Source organism: Podarcis bocagei (assembly GCF_964188305.1).
Source record: "Podarcis bocagei genome assembly, chromosome: 1".
Classification (NCBI taxonomy): Eukaryota; Metazoa; Chordata; class Lepidosauria; order Squamata; family Lacertidae; genus Podarcis; species Podarcis bocagei.
In genome coordinates this window covers 80048189-80068275 of record NC_138125.1, presented here as the reverse complement: position 1 = coordinate 80068275, position 20087 = coordinate 80048189, and the positions used below count along the sequence as shown (strand labels likewise).

At 42.9% G+C, this 20087-nt stretch overlaps 2 protein-coding genes and 1 long non-coding RNA gene across 9 annotated transcripts in view; 1 reads left to right on the top strand and 2 right to left on the bottom strand.

The window, feature by feature from the left end:
- Positions 1-10416, top strand: part of DRD4 (dopamine receptor D4) — a 43690-nt gene extending 33274 nt beyond the window's left edge. Inside the window, exons 2-4 of the mRNA XM_081203182.1 lie at positions 2802-2914; positions 4919-5472; positions 10091-10416. Coding sequence (XP_081059308.1) covers positions 2802-2914; positions 4919-5472; positions 10091-10293 — 870 coding nt within the window. The 3' untranslated portion in view covers positions 10294-10416. The remainder of the gene's footprint in view (positions 1-2801; positions 2915-4918; positions 5473-10090) is intronic.
- Positions 2804-10112, bottom strand: LOC308592204. The gene is made up of 3 exons (XR_014010438.1): positions 9739-10112; positions 3059-3806; positions 2804-2922 (listed from the first exon to the last, which is right to left on the bottom strand). It is a non-coding gene; the product is annotated as an uncharacterized lncRNA (long non-coding RNA).
- Positions 10417-19111: 8695 nt separating the features above from the next.
- The window catches only part of DEAF1 (DEAF1 transcription factor), a gene marked incomplete at its 5' end in the record, with an annotated part of 32310 nt that continues 31334 nt past the window's right edge, over positions 19112-20087 (bottom strand). For 6 of the 7 annotated variants that reach the window (XM_081202918.1, XM_081202913.1, XM_081202917.1 and 3 more), the window contains one exon: positions 19112-19549. Coding sequence is in view for 5 of the 7 variants with exons in the window: in XM_081202913.1 (XP_081059039.1) it covers positions 19445-19549 (105 nt within the window). The remainder of the gene's footprint in view (positions 19550-20087) is intronic. The other variant, XR_014010295.1, reaches the window with a different exon arrangement.

The following is a 20087-nucleotide window of genomic DNA, read 5'->3' as shown; positions in this document are numbered from 1 at the left end:
GTTTGAAGGTGAGATTAAAACTACAATAGCTCTATCAAGAGAACCAATTATAGAACTTAATGTAACCCTATTGTGTTGTTTATTTTATCAGATGCGGGTCAAATTAGATCCCATTTCTCTTTTACAAATCCCAAGAAAAGAGTCCAGTCTTTGCCAAGTACTTTTCTAAAAATGTTGACTATAAATGAATTTGGCAGCTGTGGGTATTTCATGATAGGCAAGCTGGAATGTGGGTAAGTCTGTTATTTGCTGAGAAGAAAGAAACAATGCAATGATTAAAAAGAGAGAATGAAGATTTATACTTCAAGCACATTAATTTTTTCACACCCCTGGCCATTTTATTCCTTAATTCTCTTGGACTGGTTTCCAGAAAAGCAAGGAGCGAGACCAGATTTCCTCCTTTAGGCAGTTTTCTCTTCAGCTGCTTGTTTGTTGGCTGTACACTGTAAGTCAGTGGTGGGGAACCTGTGACTCACTCTCCAGATGCTCATGGTCCCTCCAACCCCAGCTGCATGGACCATGACCAGGTGCGATGGGAGTTCAACAGAATCTGGAAGGCCACAGGTTCTCCACTCATGCTACAGATGAACAAACCGCATTGGGCTTTGCTACTGAAGCTCCATAATTATACATGCCCTAAATTTTTGGGCTCAGTCTGCAGCTTCACTTCTACACTTTGCCTTTAAGCGCTGCCCAGCTTCCAGCAGTTTTTATTGCAAGGATTTCCAAGCCTAGGGCTGCAATGGTAAGGATATAAAGATCTCTGCGATTTCAGGATTTCACTTCTCCTTTTGGGTGCAGAAAGTTTGCTATAAGCATCATTTTATTGCTTTGATGGTTTACAACTGATAATGAGCACCAGAAAGTGATGAGTTTGGAAGTACTAAGCCAAAACCTCAGTTGAGCAAAGGAAAGTTCATGAGGTGGTTCTGGGCATATGACACATGCAAAGTCTAACCTTGGGACATATTTTTTGGTCATTTCTTCTAGCACAAACTGCACACCGCCTTACATTTACCAGTGCTTTAATTGAAAAGCTCAAAATACTTTTGAAATTGCTTTCAAAGCTGGCTTTGGAAATTCTGAATTTCTAATAAGAGTGAGCATCAAAGCAGCCTCTTTCACTTAGGTTCTCCTGGCAAGAACATATTCTGGAAGTGTGAGGAGTCTCTAGAATGAGTACTTTTTCTTTCCTTTTTTGCAAACTGATGTAGAAATGTGGAGAACCAGACTTGGGGTGAAGTGCAAGTAATACATACATTAATAATAATTTATAACAATAATTAAAAATTAGAAACTGAGAAACACCCCCCAAACTGACATATTTGCCCATTCTCTCCTTGATGCACTGCCTCCCTTTTTTGTCCTGACAGAAAGCAAGGGAGCAGCATAACGCCAATCCTAACATGTGCACAGCAACTGCCTCCCACACAAGGGCCTTCCCCAACCTGGCACTTTCCAGATGTTCGGGACTGCAATTCCCATCAGCCCCAGGCCAAGAAAAGGCAGTCCAAACCAGGTTGAGGAAGGCTGCCATAGAAAATTGGTTTACTGGTGAAGTAAAGAGGAAGTTTTCCATTCCCTAAAGCTCTTCTACACAGACCGAAACTTTTATCTAACAATATGATTTTAAAAACAAATTATTACATTACAGAACAAGTAAAAACTATATCAACCAAACCACACTTTTGTCTTGGCTCCATTAATTCTTTTAATTTGACAGAGACCTGTGTGTTCTAGACAAGCAGTTGTGCTATGTGCGTGTAGCAAACCTGGGGGTCTCTTACGTTACCTGCAAATGTGTGGGAAGCTGATGAGGCTATGCAGAACATTAACCTTCTCCTAGCCTGACCCTGAAGTCAGTTTGAAAGTTAAGGGATAAGGAAGCTGTAGCACAAAAGGTGCGAATAATCCACCTCACTAACGTCATTGCGGAGAGAGATATATAGTAACGGCAGAGCAAGGATTAGCTAACATTAGGGCAGGGTTTTGTGACTTATTTTCTTTCTAGGACAATCCCAGATTTTGCAGACGTGTTTGAGATCTATTAATACGCATTAAGGTGAAAAAGGAAGGTTCTGAGATGCTGTTATCTTATGAAGAGGTGATGCTTTGGGGCTCACCGTTGGTTGCTTGGTTACAAAGGAAGTATTGTGCCACTGCAGCTGGTCTTGGGTTGGGGGCAGGGAGCTAAAGAGCCATTGCATTAGACTCTCTCTGCACCTGAGTGTATCAATGGCCTCTTGTACCCCTGTTGGGACAAATCTCCCCCATTCTGATGCAAAGCAAGTGTGATATGCAGTGGTTTATATACCCCAAGGCAAGGTTGCATTTTGCTGGAATGGCACCTGTCCGGAGCTAAGAAGGTTGCTACCTAGAGATTTGCTTTACATCTTTAAAGCTACTGGTCAAATGAGAAGCAGTACTACAGCCATGGCTACTCTTTGGAAGAGTTCCTTCCCCTTTGTTTCCCTCTCATTCCTTTTACCCACCCCTTCCCTTGCATGAAGTAGGACTTGCAGGTATGATGGACAGTGGGCATGGGATGCCAAATGAAAGGATTGAGCAAGGAATGTGCAGGAGAAGCTACTTTCACCTCTCACTTTATTGGTAGTGTTAAAGCTGCAGCTCAGATCCCCTGGTTGCACTCTGGCGACCTCTAGTCAACCACTGAGGAGGACTTTCTTGGAGAAAAGTAGCAGAGGCAAGCTTAGAATCTGTTGAGGATATGGGGAGGCATCTTAGTCATGGCTGGTGCTGTGAGAACTTCCTCTCAGCTGATGCTCTCTCTCTGTCTTCAGTTTCAGGGAGGTGTGTGGTCCTTGAGCACAGTCCTGTGCGATGCCTTGATGACCATGGATGTGATGCTGTGCACAGCTTCCATTTTCAACCTCTGTGCAATCAGCGTTGATCGGTAAGCTCCTTTGCCTGCCTTGGATTTCAGCTGAAGAAGTGTGCATGCACACGAAAGCTTATACCAAGAACTAACTTAGTTGGTCTTTAAGGTGCTACAGGAAGGAATTTTTTTATTTTGACTATGGCAGACCAACACGGCTACCTATCTGTAATTGGATTTCAGCTTTTGGGATTTCCCCAGCTTCGTTATTTTCCTGTCCACCACTATCCACACATTCATGTGTTCACATCCCAACACTTGAACAGCTTCCAGCTGGATTTGAGTTTCATTCATAAACAACAACACATGAACTGCAGTAGGGGCCTCAGAAGGCGTTTGGAATAACTTGCCATCCTATAATAATACAGTTTGGATACATACCATCACTTTCAGATTAAAAACCTTGTCCCCAGGGTACAACTGATGAGGTAGCTTCAAGAGTGGAGGTCTGATATATTTTGGAGCATTTTCAAATCCTTAGATTGATCAAGACAATCCAGAGTTCTGGCACTGTATATTTCGAACTTGATATATCCTGGTCTGTCTACCCCAGTAGTCTTCAGCCTTTTCAGATCCAGGACTCACATTTAACCCAAACATGTATTTGGGGACGCATTTCTTTTTCTTTTTACCCATGTATTTGTATGATGGTGTTGCTACTGCTGCAGCCAATCTTAGATTATGCCATGTCCCGGCAATGGGTCCCAGTCCACTAGTTAAACCAGTGATCTATCCAGTAGGGAATAGGGTCCCCTCTCTGAGCTGGTTGAGATCTTGGTGCTGAAGCTTGATCCCGTACGGTTGGTGCTGGTGTCAGTTGTGCTGGCTGTTGAGCTGGCTGGTCTGATACAATTGCACCACTTTATGTCTCTTCCACAGATTTCACAAATGGAAAGAAGGAATTTGAGTCCTGTGAAAGCAAAAGCCTTTGTTCAGTAGAACTGTTCCCTGGACTGCTGGCTGTCAACCAAGCTTGTGCTGAGCCTGCATCTGTCCGTATTACCTCTGGACCACAGAACTCCTGTCTAAAGACTGAAAAGCTATAATTTTGTTGAACTAGTATACAACTATTCCATTAGCAAATATGCCCTGTTCAGAAGTCATTTTAGGTCATTGGTTGATACAGATTTCCCAGTGTTAATTTACTGTTTTGTTTGGCGATCCACTTGAAAATAGTTTTAGCAAATTATTCTGCATTGATTCCTTGACATATATTATAAATTGGTCCAGCACATGCTGGTTTGCTTGTTTTTTAATCAGTTTCAACAGTCCAACATGAAGCTTTGATCCATTCAAGGTGGCTGGTTCCTGATCACATAGGGAAACCTGAAAAACAATCAGCCAAACACACATAGAGTCCCCCATCAGATCTCCCACTCAATAAGTGACAGACTAGTGTGGTGCTGGCAAGGAAGTTGTGGCATAGGCCTAGTGCCCACGGACCTTCTTTCCTCTCCATCTGTTCTTTCAGTGTGTGGAGGGATAACATCTGAAAGGGGCTTGTCAAGGTGATCATAAGCTTGGACTGTGCTGACTGGGGTTGAATGTTCAACAACATCGGGAAGGCACCAGGTTGGGGCAAGCTACAACAGGCAATGGAGACTAGTGGGTACAGACAAAGACTTCAAAGAAAAGGTGGGTTTTGAAGGAAGTAAGATGTTCTAGGAAACACTTCCCAGCATAAGGGCAGCAAGGGAGAAAACAAATTTCAGGGAATAGATTGATGGGAGCAGGAGAAACAAAGTCAAGGATATAAGAACAGGTTAATGAGGCAAAAGCTGTTTACCTCTGACAGTGTGTGCATTCATACATCCTGGCTGGATTCCTAGAGCTTGGGTAGCCAACTTGGTGCCCCCATACACTGCTGGATCCCCCACCAACATTCCCAACAGTCAGAAGTGATGGGAGTTGGAGGTAGCAGCAACAACTATGTTGGCCACCTGATGGTAGAGATTGAGATGCTCTAGGCCATTCACTTCCACAAAACTACTCCCAGCTTCACCTTCTTCTTTGTCATTCCAGGTTCATTGCTGTCTCCATCCCACTGAACTATAACCGGCGGCAAATTGACCTGAGGCAGCTGGTCCTCATCTCCACCACATGGATCTTTGCTTTTGCTGTGGCCTCCCCGGTCATCTTTGGCCTCAACAATGTTCCAGACCGGGACCCTACATTGTGTCAGCTGGAGGATAACAACTACATTGTGTACTCTTCTATTTGCTCCTTCTTCATTCCTTGCCCTGTCATGCTGGTCCTGTACTGTGCCATGTTCCAGGGACTTAGGCGTTGGGAGGAAGCCCGGAAGGCCAAACTGAAGAGCAGCATCTACTTGGGCAACAGGCCACTGTATTGTCCGCCACCCGTCATTGAGAGGAACCAGGCTGAGGTCAAGTTGGAGGAGCGCAACCGATATACCTGCTCCGAGTGCTCTTTTCCCAGGGACTACGTGACCAATGGGATTCAGACTGTGTCCTACCCACACCTCAGATACCCACCACATAAAGGACTCAAAAGGAAGCAGGCAAAGATCAATGGCAGAGAGAGGAAAGCTATGAAGGTGCTGCCGGTTGTGGTTGGTGAGTATTCAATGCTCAGTGGTTATTTAATAGGACTGAGAATCAACAGGGATCAGAAACAATTTAGAAGGCTCGTATTAACAGAAATGGGAAGCAGACAGTAACCAGTTGTGGGATTTGGGATTCTAATATGCAGACCATAGGGCACATCTACCCTAATTTTCTTTACTCTTGTTGTCTCTCTTCACCTCACAGTGCTGATAGCTGGTTAAACAAAAGCACTAAATTGATGGCATTGAGTGTTGCTTATTTAAGTAGCTGTGTCAGACTGGGTCCTTTGCATGTCTCCCTACATGACCACATGCAGCAGAGTCAGGTTCATTAGGGCAAATGGGGCATTGCCCCACCTATCTCAGTCTGACTTCAGCTAGCCCCTACCTTTCTAGAGTTCCCAGGTGAATCTTAATCTAACTCTTCCTCCTGTTTGAAAATTTTGAAAAATATATATGACACACCTTTTGCTGCTGGGTGTCTTGTTACAGGGATGAGGAACCTTTGGCCTTCCAGATGTTGTTGGACTACAACTCCCATTATCTCTGACCATTGACCATGCTGGTGGGGGTTGGAGTCCAACAACATCTGGAGGGCCAATGGTTCCCCAGCATTGTCCTGATAGAACTGGCCTACGTGGCAGAGCAGTGCACAGCATAACTTTGTTGCTACAATTTGAATTTTTAAGTAGCAGGAATCTTTCCACAAGTAACATATGCTAGTTGTGCTTAATTTCTTGCATGATTCACTCATCCCCTCTGGGCTCCATCCAGACTCCGCCTTCAAGTCTAAGTCTCTGACAAAAGAGAAGAATCAGGGCTCCCACCCATAAATGGCATTCTGCTTCTGAACATATGTGCTAGCCTGGCTCATCCATGGATGGCTGATAGGATCTCTTGCTTCATTCAAGACATGCAGAGATTCCCAGCTGTGTTGAGGAGCAAGGGAACAGCTCTACCTGCTATCTGACAAAGGAGATAAGTGTATGGATGAGCTGAGGATCTCTTTTATTTTTATTGTAAAGGGATAGTATAATTAATAGTAGGTTGGCTTGCACCCGTGGTCAATGATTGTGCACTATAATATCTGACATTAGAAATATCCCAAGTGGGTACAGAATAGGTACTGGGTCAAAAGTACACCCTTGTATTGAACACACACCATACTCACCCTGGGAATTGGTGTGTGTGCTTTAAAAAAACAACAACTTGCAAATCTGTCAAAAAGTGTCTGTCATAACAGTTCCTTTGACATGGCTGATTGCCTGAATTTCAGAACTGCTACAGAGAAGCAACCTCATCTGGTGAGGGTATATATGGGGTACCCACATGGTGCTCCCTCTTCTACAAGGGCTGCCACATTCACTGTGGTGAAGGGAATAGTTCTGTACATGGAAAGGTCTGTGCCACGCAGAGGAAGCTGTGTACAGTGTTTGCTTTGCTGCATACATGAGACTTTTGACTGAGTCAGCATCTACATCCTGTTATCAGGGGGTGCACTAGCTTTTGCAAATTGGAATCAGTGCACTTAACTTCCATAAAGCATGATTAGTGGGGGGAAATTGAGGAGAGCATACAAAGTTTAGATTTCCCCCCTGTAATGCATGAAATGTAAAGAGCACTGTCAGACACTAGCAGGAAATGTTACTTCTCCTATATATTCCACCCTGAGTACTCTAAATGGGCCCTCCTTTGTGGCAGGCATTGGTACCCCTGTGACTAGGAACTCCACGTTATTTCTGTAGCATCAAAGGTGGCCATGACCGGGCCATTTGAATTGGAACTGGAACTGCTCTTTTGATGTTATAATAATAATAATAATAATAATAATTTATTATTTATGCCCCGCCCATCTGGCTGAGTTTCCCCAGCCACTCTGGGCGGCTCCCAATCAAGTGTTAAAAACAGTACAGTGTTACATATTAAAAACTTCCCTGAACAGGGCTGCCTTAAGATGTCTTCTGAATGTCAGGTAGTTGTTTATCTCTTTGACATCTGATGGGAGGGTGTTCCACAGGGCGGGCGCCACTACCGAGAAGGCCCTCTGTCTGGTTCCTTGTAGCCTCACTTCTCGCAATGAGGGAACCACCAGATGGCCCTTAGCGCTGGATCTCAGCGTCCGGGCTGAACGATGGGGGTGGAGACACTCCTTCAGGTATACAGGACCAAGGCCGTTTAGGGCTTTAAAGGTCAGCACCAACACTTTGAATCTTCCTTGCACCACGTCAGACCACAGGTCCATCTGACTGGCAGGGGCTCTTCCAGATTTCAGGCATGAGTCTTTCCAAGCCGTACCTAGAGATCCAAGGAATTGAACCTGAAACCTTTTGCATGCAATACATGTGCTCTACCACAGTCTCTGCTGTGCCTCATTCCAAAGAAAGACGAACTCTGGGTAAGCACTTGGAACCCCTGGAATCTTGCACTGCTCAGAGATTGGGGTGGCAAGCAACAATGCTATATTAGGAAAGTTTTAATGGAAATTTCATTTTAATGGAGGTGTTTAATGAGAAATCCAATAGCATATTTCAGCAATCTCAGGAGAAAATTCAGCAGAATGGTGGGCCAAGAGGTTGGAGTGGGGGAGTGGTGATAGAACCCATTATTGTCAAAAAACCTTTTGAAATTATGTGAGAAGCTGTGCCAGAAGCCTGCCTTCAGTACCAGAACTGGCAATGTGTTTTTTTCTGTGACCAGCTTTATTCAGGTCAAACTAAATGGTCACATAATGGACCCTTGCAGCTGTGAAATCTTTTTCTTTCTCTTCAGTGCTTAAGGGCTTCCTCTCCTCCACCAGCAATTTGCCTCTTTGGAGGCTTTTCTGCTAATTGTAGACTAAACTTGCAGGCTTTCTGAGGCATTTGTAAAAATTATAACCAGCTTCCCTCCTGTTGAGTAGTAAAGAGTACCTGTCTGCTGATGAGCTCTCAGGCTAAACACAGGGGTTGGGTGAAGCCTTTATGACCTGTCACGATGCCTCTCCCACAAAGCCCTGCAGTGTACAGCATCAGCAAGTCTCCCAAGAGTGATTTGGGCAGGTTGCAGCTTCTTCTGTGGCAAAAGAAACTACATCTCCCTCCTGTAAAAGCATAGGAGCTCTGCTCCAAGTTGAAAATGGTAATCTGGTCACCGTTCCCCTGTGCACCTTCATTGTCCATGCAGTGTTTTATAAAGAATGGTTTATGAAGCCGGGGACAACTATTGGGTCCAACCACATCTCCCACATCTCTCCCCTCCCCCCATCGTGTACTGGCTTCAGCATAAAGATCTTGGCTTGTATTAAATGAAGATTTATTGTTATGCAGGGGTGTGTGTGTGTGTGTGTGTGTGTGTGTGTGTGTGTGTATAATGTCCAAAGCCCAATTTGGTTGTAATGCTGATGTTCACCAGCACTGCATCCTCCTGGCCACATATCCTCTGTTTGCTTATAAGATTCCTATGCTGGTGTTCAGGGAATTGCCTCCCAAAATGTACAAGCCAATGTACTCTTACTGGGCTAAATATTAAGAAGGGCAGTATACAAATGCCTTAACCCATGTATGGGATACCTGTGGCCCTCAAATTGTTGTTGGTCTAAAAGTCCCACTATTCTTCACCATTTGCCATGCTGGCTGGGGTTAATGTGAGACATGGAATCCCAGCCACATCTGGATGGCTCGGGTTTCCCATTCCTGCCTCCGTTAAGTAATTAACTATGGTTTGCACAGGCACAATGGCTCAGTTTGAATAAGACACTGAGCACGTGGGAAAGACACATGCACAACAAAGATTTGTTGTTTTACACACCCAGGGCAATAATTGAACCAGACACCAGAGGATTCTCTAATAATCTCACACATGGGGTGAGAAGAGTTCCCTTAGGCAGGGAGTTAGAAATGGCTCTGCTTGTGTGGGGGCCTCTTCGGCACTTATTTAGGTATGGATTTGAGTGCTGAGGTGGCACTGATGATAGTGGTACCAATTTAAACAAAATAAATTGTATTCTTTCAATATTGTCAAAACAAAACAAAAACAAAATACCTCAGTATCTCCCTCCAATCAGCTTCCCAGTTGGGAAGGGTCAACATTATTTCCTTTGCTTAGCAACAGTGATTAAGTGTCCTTAGCAATGGTGCTGCCTACTGCATGCTGAAGCATTAGAGCTGTCTTCATTTTTGCCTGATTGACTTGCTTTAAAAAAATAAATAAAGCGAAGAGTCTGAGGCCTCTGCTGGTCTGCTCCCCTCTCCACCAAATCCAGCCTTTTATATCCATCTGTTGGCAGCCTTGTACTCACCCACAGACACCTCCTTCTTGTCAGCGTTCAGGCTCAGCTTTTTCACTCTCATCCAGCCCAGTGTTGGGTCCAGACACTGAGCCAGGGCTTCCCTGCCTCTCCTGATTCAGGAGTTATAAAGAAATAGCACTGGGGGTCATGAGCTTACTAATGACACTTCACCTCGCATTGTAGAATCCATTCCACTTTTCCAAGTTGCTAATTGATGTTATTCTTGAATGAAACTCTTCTGCATCAGAGAAACGGAGGCACAGAGATTTGAAGATTTAAGTTACCTGACCTCTGGCTTCGTGGGGAGCCTGCAGCCATCAGAACTTAAGTTTGTTTGTCCTTGTCTCTCTGTCTGCCACAGGTGTGTTCCTTTTCTGCTGGACTCCTTTCTTTGTGGTCCACATAACCAGAGCCTTGTGTCACTCCTGCACCATCCCCAGCGAGGTAACCAGCATTGTGACATGGCTGGGCTACGTCAACAGTGCCCTCAACCCCATCATCTACACCGTCTTCAACACTGAATTTAGGAACTACTTCCGCAAAGTTTTGCACATCTTCTGCTAACACTGCTGGATTCTAAACATAGAACTGGATTCTGAATATAGAACAGAGTGTACTACACAAGGCAAAGAACCAGACAAATTTAACTTCTTTGTATAGTTTATTAAAGTTTTATTTCTTGCTACATTACTGTGTGCTTCAGTCTTTTTTCCTCCGGTTGGGTGAAGACAGATGCTACAACAATGCAGTTCTTCTTTTGAATGCACAACAATTATGGACATAGGCATTTATCCACGGCACAAATGATCTTTTCAAATAACTCATTTATTGTCAGATGGAGCCGCCTTCCTCCAGTTTTGTGCTCTCCAGATGTTTTGGAGAGAAACTCCCATCATGCAACTCCCATCATGCTGGCTAAAGCTGCTGGCAGCAGTAATGCAAACATCTGGAGGGCACCAGGTTGGGGAAGGCTGATAGAGAGGCTACTACTTTTGGTGAGACTGCTGATGTGGCCTAAAACAAACGTGTCATCACCCCTGTGTACCACCTTCAAGTGTGCATCTATCTACATGCCAAGTTCCAGCATCTGCTAAGAAGTATTTGCAGTGGTTGCCCCCCAACCCAATTTATGGTACCATTTTCCCCTAGAAAAGAATTCAAGCACCTTCTGGTGGTGCTGTAAAACCTTTCCTAGTTTCTAACGCTTATTATTTTATATCATTAAAATAAAAGAATTTTAAAACATAACTACCATATAACTGACAGTCACCAATAGATGTTTATCTCTGCCTGGGGCCTTTCGCAAGGGCTATGGAATTGAGCAAAGGGGGAAGAAAACAAACATAGCCACTATATCTATAGCAATCTATCTCCTCCACTACTGTAGCCTACAAGATTGGCCAGTTCCACACCCTTTGATCAGAAGCATAGCACAATTTTCACCAGGCTCTGAGCATGGGAAATACACATGGCAGGAAAATGTGTGTCATGTATGTACAGTGGTACCTTGGTTCTCAAACACCTTGGTTTTCAAACTCCAAAAACCCAGAAGTGTTCCGTTTTTCGAACGATTTTTGGAAGCTGAATATTGTTTCCGGGGCACCTGCACCTATCAGAAGCTGTGCGTTGGTTTTCAAACATTTCAGAAGTCAAACAGACTTCCAGAATGGATTGTTTGGCGCTTTTGTTTTTGCTATTTATTTTGTGTTTTTGTTTTTGAGGCTTTTCCGGTTAATTTGTTTTTGTGACTGTGTGGAACCCAGTTCAGCTACTGATTGATTGACTGCAAAAATGGATAAAAGCCCCCCATCCACACAATGACTATCATTAGTGCAGGGAAGAGGGGAAAAAAATCATTTTTATCATCTACAATACTGTCTTATTTATTTTATAGTACAATTGATTATTGCTTTCATTTTATGGATCAATGGTCTCGTTAGATAGTAAAATTGCTGTTTTAGGGTTGTTGTTTTTAAAAGTCTGGAACAGATTAATTCATTTTGCATTACTTTCTATGGGAAAGCACGCCTTGGTTTTGGAATGCTTTGGTTTTGGAACGGACTTCCGGAACGGATTAAGTTTGAGAACCAAGGTAGCACTGTACTATATGTTTGACCTGCATACAGTGATTAAAAGACCTAGTTCAGTGGAGTCCAGATAAGCATGATATGGGTTTATGTACACTTCTGCATAAATTGTGGCCACTGAAGGCCAGCAGTCAGCAGTAAAAGCAGAGATTGCAGTTCAATATGCTTTGCTTATTTTGCCCGTACTGATCTCCATGAGGCAAGTCTGTGGAACATGTTATGGGAATGGAGCAGACATGACACTTAATTGCTAATGATCCTTGGAGCAGGGTAGCTGGAGAGCAATTCATTCATAGGAATGTAGGAAGTTGCCTTATACTGAGTCAGCTCATCGGTCCATCTATTGTTGGCCCTGATTGGCAGTGGCTTTACAGGGATTCAGGCAGGAGACTTTCCCAAATCCACCTGGGGACATCAGGGATTGAAGCTGGGATCTTTTAGCTGCTAAAGATGTTCTCTGCCACTGAGCTATGGGCCATCCACTTCCCTTCCCTTTGCCTGGGTATCTCATCAGAATGATTCTAGGCAAGACAAAAAAAATTGGTGGGTGAACAGAACCTGAGATGGACCAGGGAAATGATTGAATGCCTTCTCTTAAAGAACCATAGAATTGTAGAGTTGAAAGGGACCCTGAGGGTCATCTAGTCAACTCCCTGCAATGCAGGAATCCTGCCCACAGCTATCCCTAGGTGGGCTTGAATCACCAGTCTTCTGGTTAACAGCCAGATGCACTGACCCATTGCAACACAGAGGTTGTCAGAGGAGCAGCTTCTTGGACAGATGTGCCCCTCTGATGACATCTAGTATGAAGGACGCTGTGCAGGTAGCTCTACAAAGTTGATTTTTCTTTTAAAAATGCACAATATTTTCACTATACTGAAAACCCAGCATTGTGAAAGCCACCTGCAGAGCATACTTAATAAAGTCCCCCCCCCCTTTGTAATATTCCATTAGCTTGGTTTTTAGGAGAATTTAAAGTTCCTTCTAATTTCTGCCTCTTGACATCTTTCCATCCCATCTAGCATCCCATTTGGGAAGTTAATAGGCTGGGACCAAAGAATCAAAACAACTGAGCAAGGAGCCAGCCCTATTCTCAGCCCACCCAGTCCAAGGAATTCCAGTTCATCATGAAATCCTACAGGGAAACTTTTCTTAGCATCTTTAAAGCTTTTCCTGATGATGACAGACAAATTATGTGAAAAATCTGGGCAAAAAAAGGAACTCAACAGATGAATCAATAAATAATATTTTTAAAAATACTTCTAAAATATTTTTTCCATATAGAAATAAAGGTCTCCATATAACAAGAGCAGAAAATTTTGACCTGAGCCGAGAAACTGAAAGTATATAGGAAAAAGCCCTTGTAGTGTTTGCCCTGCTCTCCTAAGGCCCAAATCCACACATCAAACTCCATTCATCCCTGGAATCACTATCCCTACAATTTAAGTCAACCCATCCAGTTTATATAATGATGCTCCAGACAAAATGAAAACACAAACAGGATGTCTGCCTGATTAAAGATAAAAATTTCATGCACACACACACAGTTTATAAGACATGCTTTGCTGAACTAACTCCATATAAACCCAGGCATGTACTGCTTCCTGCTGAATACTGTATTTCAAAATTATTGTTTCTATTTCCCAATAAGCTCTTGCAATCCACTTGTAAGAGACCTCCTGCTGATTCATGACTGTCCAAAAGGGTAATAAAGAAGGGAAGCAAGCCAATTTTCAGGCTGGGCCAATCTTACGCTTCATTACCTTCCTTGCTTCCCCACAGCAGGGGTTATTTAAACAGAGCCTGGCAGGGTTTTCTTGTACACCCAGGAACTAATATCTCCAGATAATATACATACATAGGAGTTACAGTTTGGCTGGAATTATGCTTGGGATGGCTGAATCTGTCAATTCTGGTTTCTCTTAGTTTCCCATTCAAGTTCACATCAGTTTGTGGGGGTTTTTAAGTCTTCATGAAAAGTCATCATAATTTTAGTGTGAATTTCTCATACTTACACATTTGTATGCCATTTTGCCTAACATATACATTTTGAAGAGCATTTCCCCCTAAAATAATGCAGTTTGTAAGTTTTTCCCCCCACTAGGTTTTTTAATGCACATGATACTCCACTACTTGTATTTCTGCACATATTACTTGGCTGGTGACCAGCATTGCAAAATAGGAAGACTTCAAAAGATGGCTATGTTCTATTGTTTCAAAAAGTCTGAATTCAGCAGATTAACTTTCAAAGGCAACTGAACTGAATTTCTCTCTCCTCCCTAAATAGCACCAGTGCGCTCTCTTACACACACACACACACACACACACACTTGAGCTCCAGGTAATATATTCAGTTATTTTCATCTAATGATATTAATTAAGAGGCAGATGATTAAATCAACTCGCTATTTTGTAATACATTTGCTGTTCTAATTTTAAACTTCGAATGTGCCAGCCAAGTGAGATTTAACCAAGGACTATTGTCCCAAGGCAGTTCACAAATCATGTAAAGATGTGCACAGAATCCTGTAGCCATGAAGACTTCTACCTTGGGAATTCTTTTGGAGATGATTCCTGAATTGCTTAGGTGTCACAATGGTACCAATGTGATAGAATCAAAAGACAATTTGGCGTGGATTTCTAATTAACATTGAAGTCAGTTCCCTGCTGGAAATTACAAAAAGTAGCTGTGGAGACTGGAGTGGAAGACTGGTAAGTGGGTGTAGAGCTTCTTAACCCAGCCTCCCCCCCCCTTTTGCTTTCTTTTTGGTGTTGGGAGGTGGGAGCTTAAAACTGCTCTTCCTATTTTCCCTCCGCGGAGAAAAATATATAGGGTGAAAAGCAGCACTGCAGAGGGATAGATTATTAGCAGAAAAATACAGGAAGAGGCAGTAAGACTTCCTTCTTTCCTTCTCTAGCTGTTGGTCTCCTGTTGCAGCTTCCACAACTGCATTTAAAGGGGAGGAGGAGAAATGTAAGGAAAAACTACAGGCAAATAAATGGCACATTATTTCGGTTATATCTGTTCCAGTTTCTCAACATTTATCCTGAATAGCTTCAAATTGAGTGCCATACTGAGAAATTAAGACTGTCTGCTATGGCTGTAGCATGTTCCCACCCCTGGTGTACACATTAGCCACAATCCACATCTATCCTGTAGTTTCTTGAGAACTACTACTGTTCGTATTGGGGTGACAGGGTCCAGTTACCCTTTAGTGTGCAGAGTGAGCAATGTTCATCTGGGGAATCTTGATTAGAATGTACACTTTACCTGCTGCAAGCACACACAGAGAGATGCTCATTGGTAAGAAAATAATAAAGTGGTTTATTGTAGGAGATACATATCTTGGATAGAAAAGTTTCCAGTTCTGGTCAAACTAGTGTAGAGCTGAACAAGGTAGCCATAGTTAGTTAAAGATTACTTCTAATATTGAGGTCCAGGAGTGGAAGTGTGAGGAGGAGGAAGCTGTAAACAGAATGAAGCGTAAGATGTATCACTCTGCAAGGAGATAAATAAGGTGATAGGTTAAAGGATCAGGGATGGTATGGGAATGTGGAGGTCCCTTACGCTATTTTAACCCCATGCAAACTTCTCTTCTGCAAGCTGAGTTGTATCCAAATTGCCAGCAATTCAGTGCATTTTCCCTTAAACCAGCTTCCATCCAATTTGAAAATGGAAGCCACATTCACTTGACGGCTAAGCCCTTTGAGACAGCCATTGCACATGTGCAGATGACAGCTTCATGAATAGGAGTTCCAGGGGACTTCAGGTAAAGACATCCCTGCCTCCTCTCTGGTGTGCACACTGACTTGCAAATGCAACTTGAGAAATAGAGGAGTCTCGCTGCATTTTAAGACATGAATGTCTACATAGTCCAAGACTGGGTGGTGGCAACAGCAATCCTAAGTTTATTTGCTTCTGTTGAGTCCTGTCGAGGAGAGTCTGCAGAACTAGCAGCACACAAGCTGGGTAATATTTGCCTCTGTTAATGCCCAACATTCACGCCTCATATAATTCTGCAGCTCCCTCCCATGCCTTGCCTTTTTGTACAACTAATGGCAACTAGCATGATAGTGTAAGCAAGGAACTACACAGCAGGACAGCACCAGCAGGGTAGACACCTTGAAGAGTCACAAAGTGTGTTCCAGAGGAGGCTTAGCCTCTTGAACAGGCTGTGCCCCGCTGAGTTGCGATTAGGCAAAGCTACATGGCGCTTCCTGACATTTTGTCCGCTAAACTGGTCTGATAAGAAAAAGTTGGGCCTTGGGGAAAAGAGGAGGGGAGAGGAAAGTAAGAAGGAAGTCAGTAGCCAGAGGTGCATGAAAATGCTTGACCATGAAAGGAAGGAAGATTGAACTGCCATGGAGTATATTGTTCTGCATGCTACACTTCTCTTGGCGGCAAAATGTTGAAGAGGTTCTAGCACTTCCCTGGGCTTGGTTTCCATTGGAATGAGGTTACTGAAGGCTAACTGCCATTTTGAAATATTTGCATTTATTTACCAATATATTGGTTGTGCATTGTTGGAGGTAGAACACTGAAATGCCTCAAAGCTCATTGTTCCCACATCAGATCTTCTAGCAGAACTGACAGCACAATAAGATTCTTGCAGAGAACAACTCAACTCACTCTCTTTTTTTTAAAAAAGTTTCCATGTGTCTAACTTGAACTGCCCATCTAGATCCTTTGCCATACCCAGCTAGGAGCAGTTGTGAGGGAGAAGAGAGGCACCTGCCCCCATGGAAGAGGTTGGGAGATGTAGGCATACACCTGCTATTGGGACATATTTTTGTTTCATCTGTGCTCTAAATCTGACCCTTAGGTTTGCACCATTGCAAAGCAACCCTGCTGAGCTCAGTTTCCCCAGTCACCCTGATGCTATTGAACCCAGTTACTCCTTGCAAAGGTCTTGTTTCCCTGCTGAATTGCACTGCTCCTCTGACAAAAGGCCAAAGTCTAGCAGAAGACATGAGGAATGTGAAAGGGACTGAAAAAGAAGCAGCTCCTTTTCCCAAGACCATCTCCTTTTGCAGCCCATTAAGAGTTGAGTCAGCTCTTATCTTCATCAGATAAAGGTCAGGGTGGCACTGGTGGCCTTTCCATTCAAAAGGGAGATGATAACCAAGACAACCCTAAAGAGGTAGGAAATATCAGGACTCTCCCTTCTTTCAACCTCCAAATCCTGGTTTTGCCACGAAGCACTTGCTTAACTCTCCCATGTTTCCTCATCTGCATCCAAGGAAATGTGTTGGCACACGTTCCTCCCTTGCTACTCTCTTCTCTTCCATTCCCTCTTTCCCCACCATTAAACATTTGACAGCCTGCTGTCCCAGGTGTGATAGAGGATGCTGCCCCACTGTCCATGTTCAAGTAAGTTTCAACTGCTAGTCCTGTTTGATTTTATAACTGGGCAGATGCCATCTTGCCCTTTGCCTCGTGATTTGGGATCACAAGCCCAGTTTAGCCTCAAGATTCACCACAAAGTGATGACACCTGTTAAAAGCATTTGCAGATATCTTTCCCATTCACCCATGAGCTCACATTCTAGTTTGAAAAAAAGCTCCTACCTTATCCAAATTAAGGGCATTTCCTAGTTTCTACCTCCTCCTCTCACACCAGAGACATACTGCTTGCTCACATTGACAGCTAATCATGAAACTGCACTGGACACAAGCCAACATTTCTTGCAAAAGACCCCACTGAAATGGAGACCAAGGTAACGTTATTGCCATATATATCCCTAAGAGTCGTCAACACAAAATGGACAAGGTGACATTGAAGCAGTCCTCTTGTGTGGGATGTGTGTCAAGTACACAAAGATGTATAACTTCCCCACATTCTGATTATAAACTATATTACTTTCAGCATAAGGACCAAAATGGTGATGACACAAGTTCCTCTTACTTTACACTGTCTACTGAGGAGAATACTGCTCATTACATTTAACCTGCAAAAGGTGCAAGAGAAATTCCTTTACCACAGAGACATGATTTTTAAAGCTCCGTTTCCCTGGATGAAAGAAAAATGCACTATTTGGCTGTTATTTAAGACTTTCTGATGGGCTGTTTCATTGCTTAGAAGTTTTCAAAGCTTTGCAGCCAGGACTGGAAATTTGGCAACAGAGTTATTTGGCATGATCAAGAACAACCTTCCTCCCTAAAATTACACCAAAGTGCAATTGAAAGTCTATATATAGAATGCATTTGCAAAGCATTCGTGAATGTATTTGCAATGCCAGAATAACATTATGCTTTCCAATGCTGCACTGAAGCAAAAGTCAGCACGACCCTATTTGGGGAGCATCTGATTGTGCGCAGCCACTCTTTATTTATTTTATTAAGTTTATTTTTAAGTATAATGCAAATTTATAAATAAATACGAGGACCAGGAAAGACACTGGAAAGAAAATGGCAAGTGCTATCAATATCAGCAACATTCCTCCGACTCCCAAAAATGTTCTTCCTTTTATACGAACGAATATGACAATGCTCATTTTATATCCTGCAATTTTAACACTCAGGAAGGTGCTGCTTTCAAATCAATTCCCTTGCAGGAATAAAGTGAAACACACAATTGCACCTTCTCGCTTATTTCTGGCAGCACGAAATCAGAGCTGTAAACTCTTTATAAAGTATTAGTTTTACTGATTTGATTACTGATAGTGCTGAGCTCTTTCTTGCAGGTACGTAGATATGAGAGAATGTTTTATCATTTATTTTATGGAGTGAAGTGGGTAGGGGTGGAAAACAAACTGAGATATGTGAAAATTAAAATGATGCACTCTGTAGACACAGTGCAGTCTTCTCAGTTTCTCCTCAGGAGTAAATAAGAGGGTGTTTTGTGCAAGACGAGCTGGCCTTTTATATGTGAATTGGCTAGGTCTATCTGTGCTATAATCTCAAAGTTTTGGTGATACTGGACAAATCAAATGTTATATAGCCATTCAAATCTATCATTTATAGCTGTTCAGAAACCACAGATTTGCATGCTACAGGAAGTTTTCTGACTGCTTTGCAGTTTGCTCAATATCTGCACAATACAGAATTCTGAATATGTCGGAGAACTTTGTCTTGCAGGGGGTGGGATGGAAGAATGCAACAACCAAAGCTAAAATCAGTGATAGAGTCAAAGTCCAGGTATATACCCTAATGTCAGCACACAAAACCCACTGAAGGGCTGGGCTGTTCCATATTTGTTTTGTTACATGAGAGGTAGGGAGAGAACAACAATGGCAACAATTCAAGTTTCGTGTGGACCACTTTGGAAGAACATCAAAGAAAACAGGTCTCATAAATCACTTTAAAGAACCTTTAAAGTCACTTCAAAGAACCCACCAGAGCTGTAGGATACAACAATTCAAACTACCCATCAGCTTTGCAGCGGTTTCACACAGAGGACTGTAAACATAATGTAAGTTCCAGAGTTTTCTTAAAAACACGTAGAGCCCCTAAATGTTCTCCTGTCCATGTCTTGTCAGTGTTGGCACAGTTAGAGAACAGCAACATGTAAACAACATCACGGTTTGATCTTCTGATGAGTTCAGTTCAGTAGGACTTCACAGCGGGGTTACTGGTCCAGCCAGTCTGCTCCCTACACATGTCCATATAGATGGAAGAGGTGGGGCTCTTCAGACAATAACTTTCTCTATCACATTGTCTGCAACATCCACTTCTTCTGCCTGAACAGTAACTGTGGCTGCCTGGCCACATATATGCTGGTGGTCTTTCCAATCCTGAACAGGAGGGGCAAAAAGAAAAGACTGTGAAATGAAAGCAGTTACCAAGTAAAAAAAAATATGAAGCAACACTGGGCAAGGGCTGTGGAATTCTAGTTTTACAAGGTGACATTCTGCTTTGAGATTCCCCCAGTACATACACCAGAATCCTAATATCACTTAGCAAAAGGGAACTAAAATCCCATTTATACCCTGTCTCTCCAAAAACCATTTTCTCATTGGAAACTGAAGAGCACCAACTAAAAGCAATAATTTTGCAACAATTCAATTAAAACCCACATCTTAAAAAAAAAAATATCAAACATTAAAATCAGCCCTAAAACTACCAAATGAAAAGACTTGAGTAACTAAAATATGTTTTAACATGGCTCCAAAAGGATAAGAGCCAGGGAATAAAACTAGGGAGGGGACTGTTCCCTAAACGGGCTTCCATCAAAAGCTATGGGCTTTTCAGCAGACAATGAAACCTGCCAGTTGGGTTTCACTACATAATCTTCATGTTTGGGTAGGTTCACATGGGAACAGGAGGCCCTTC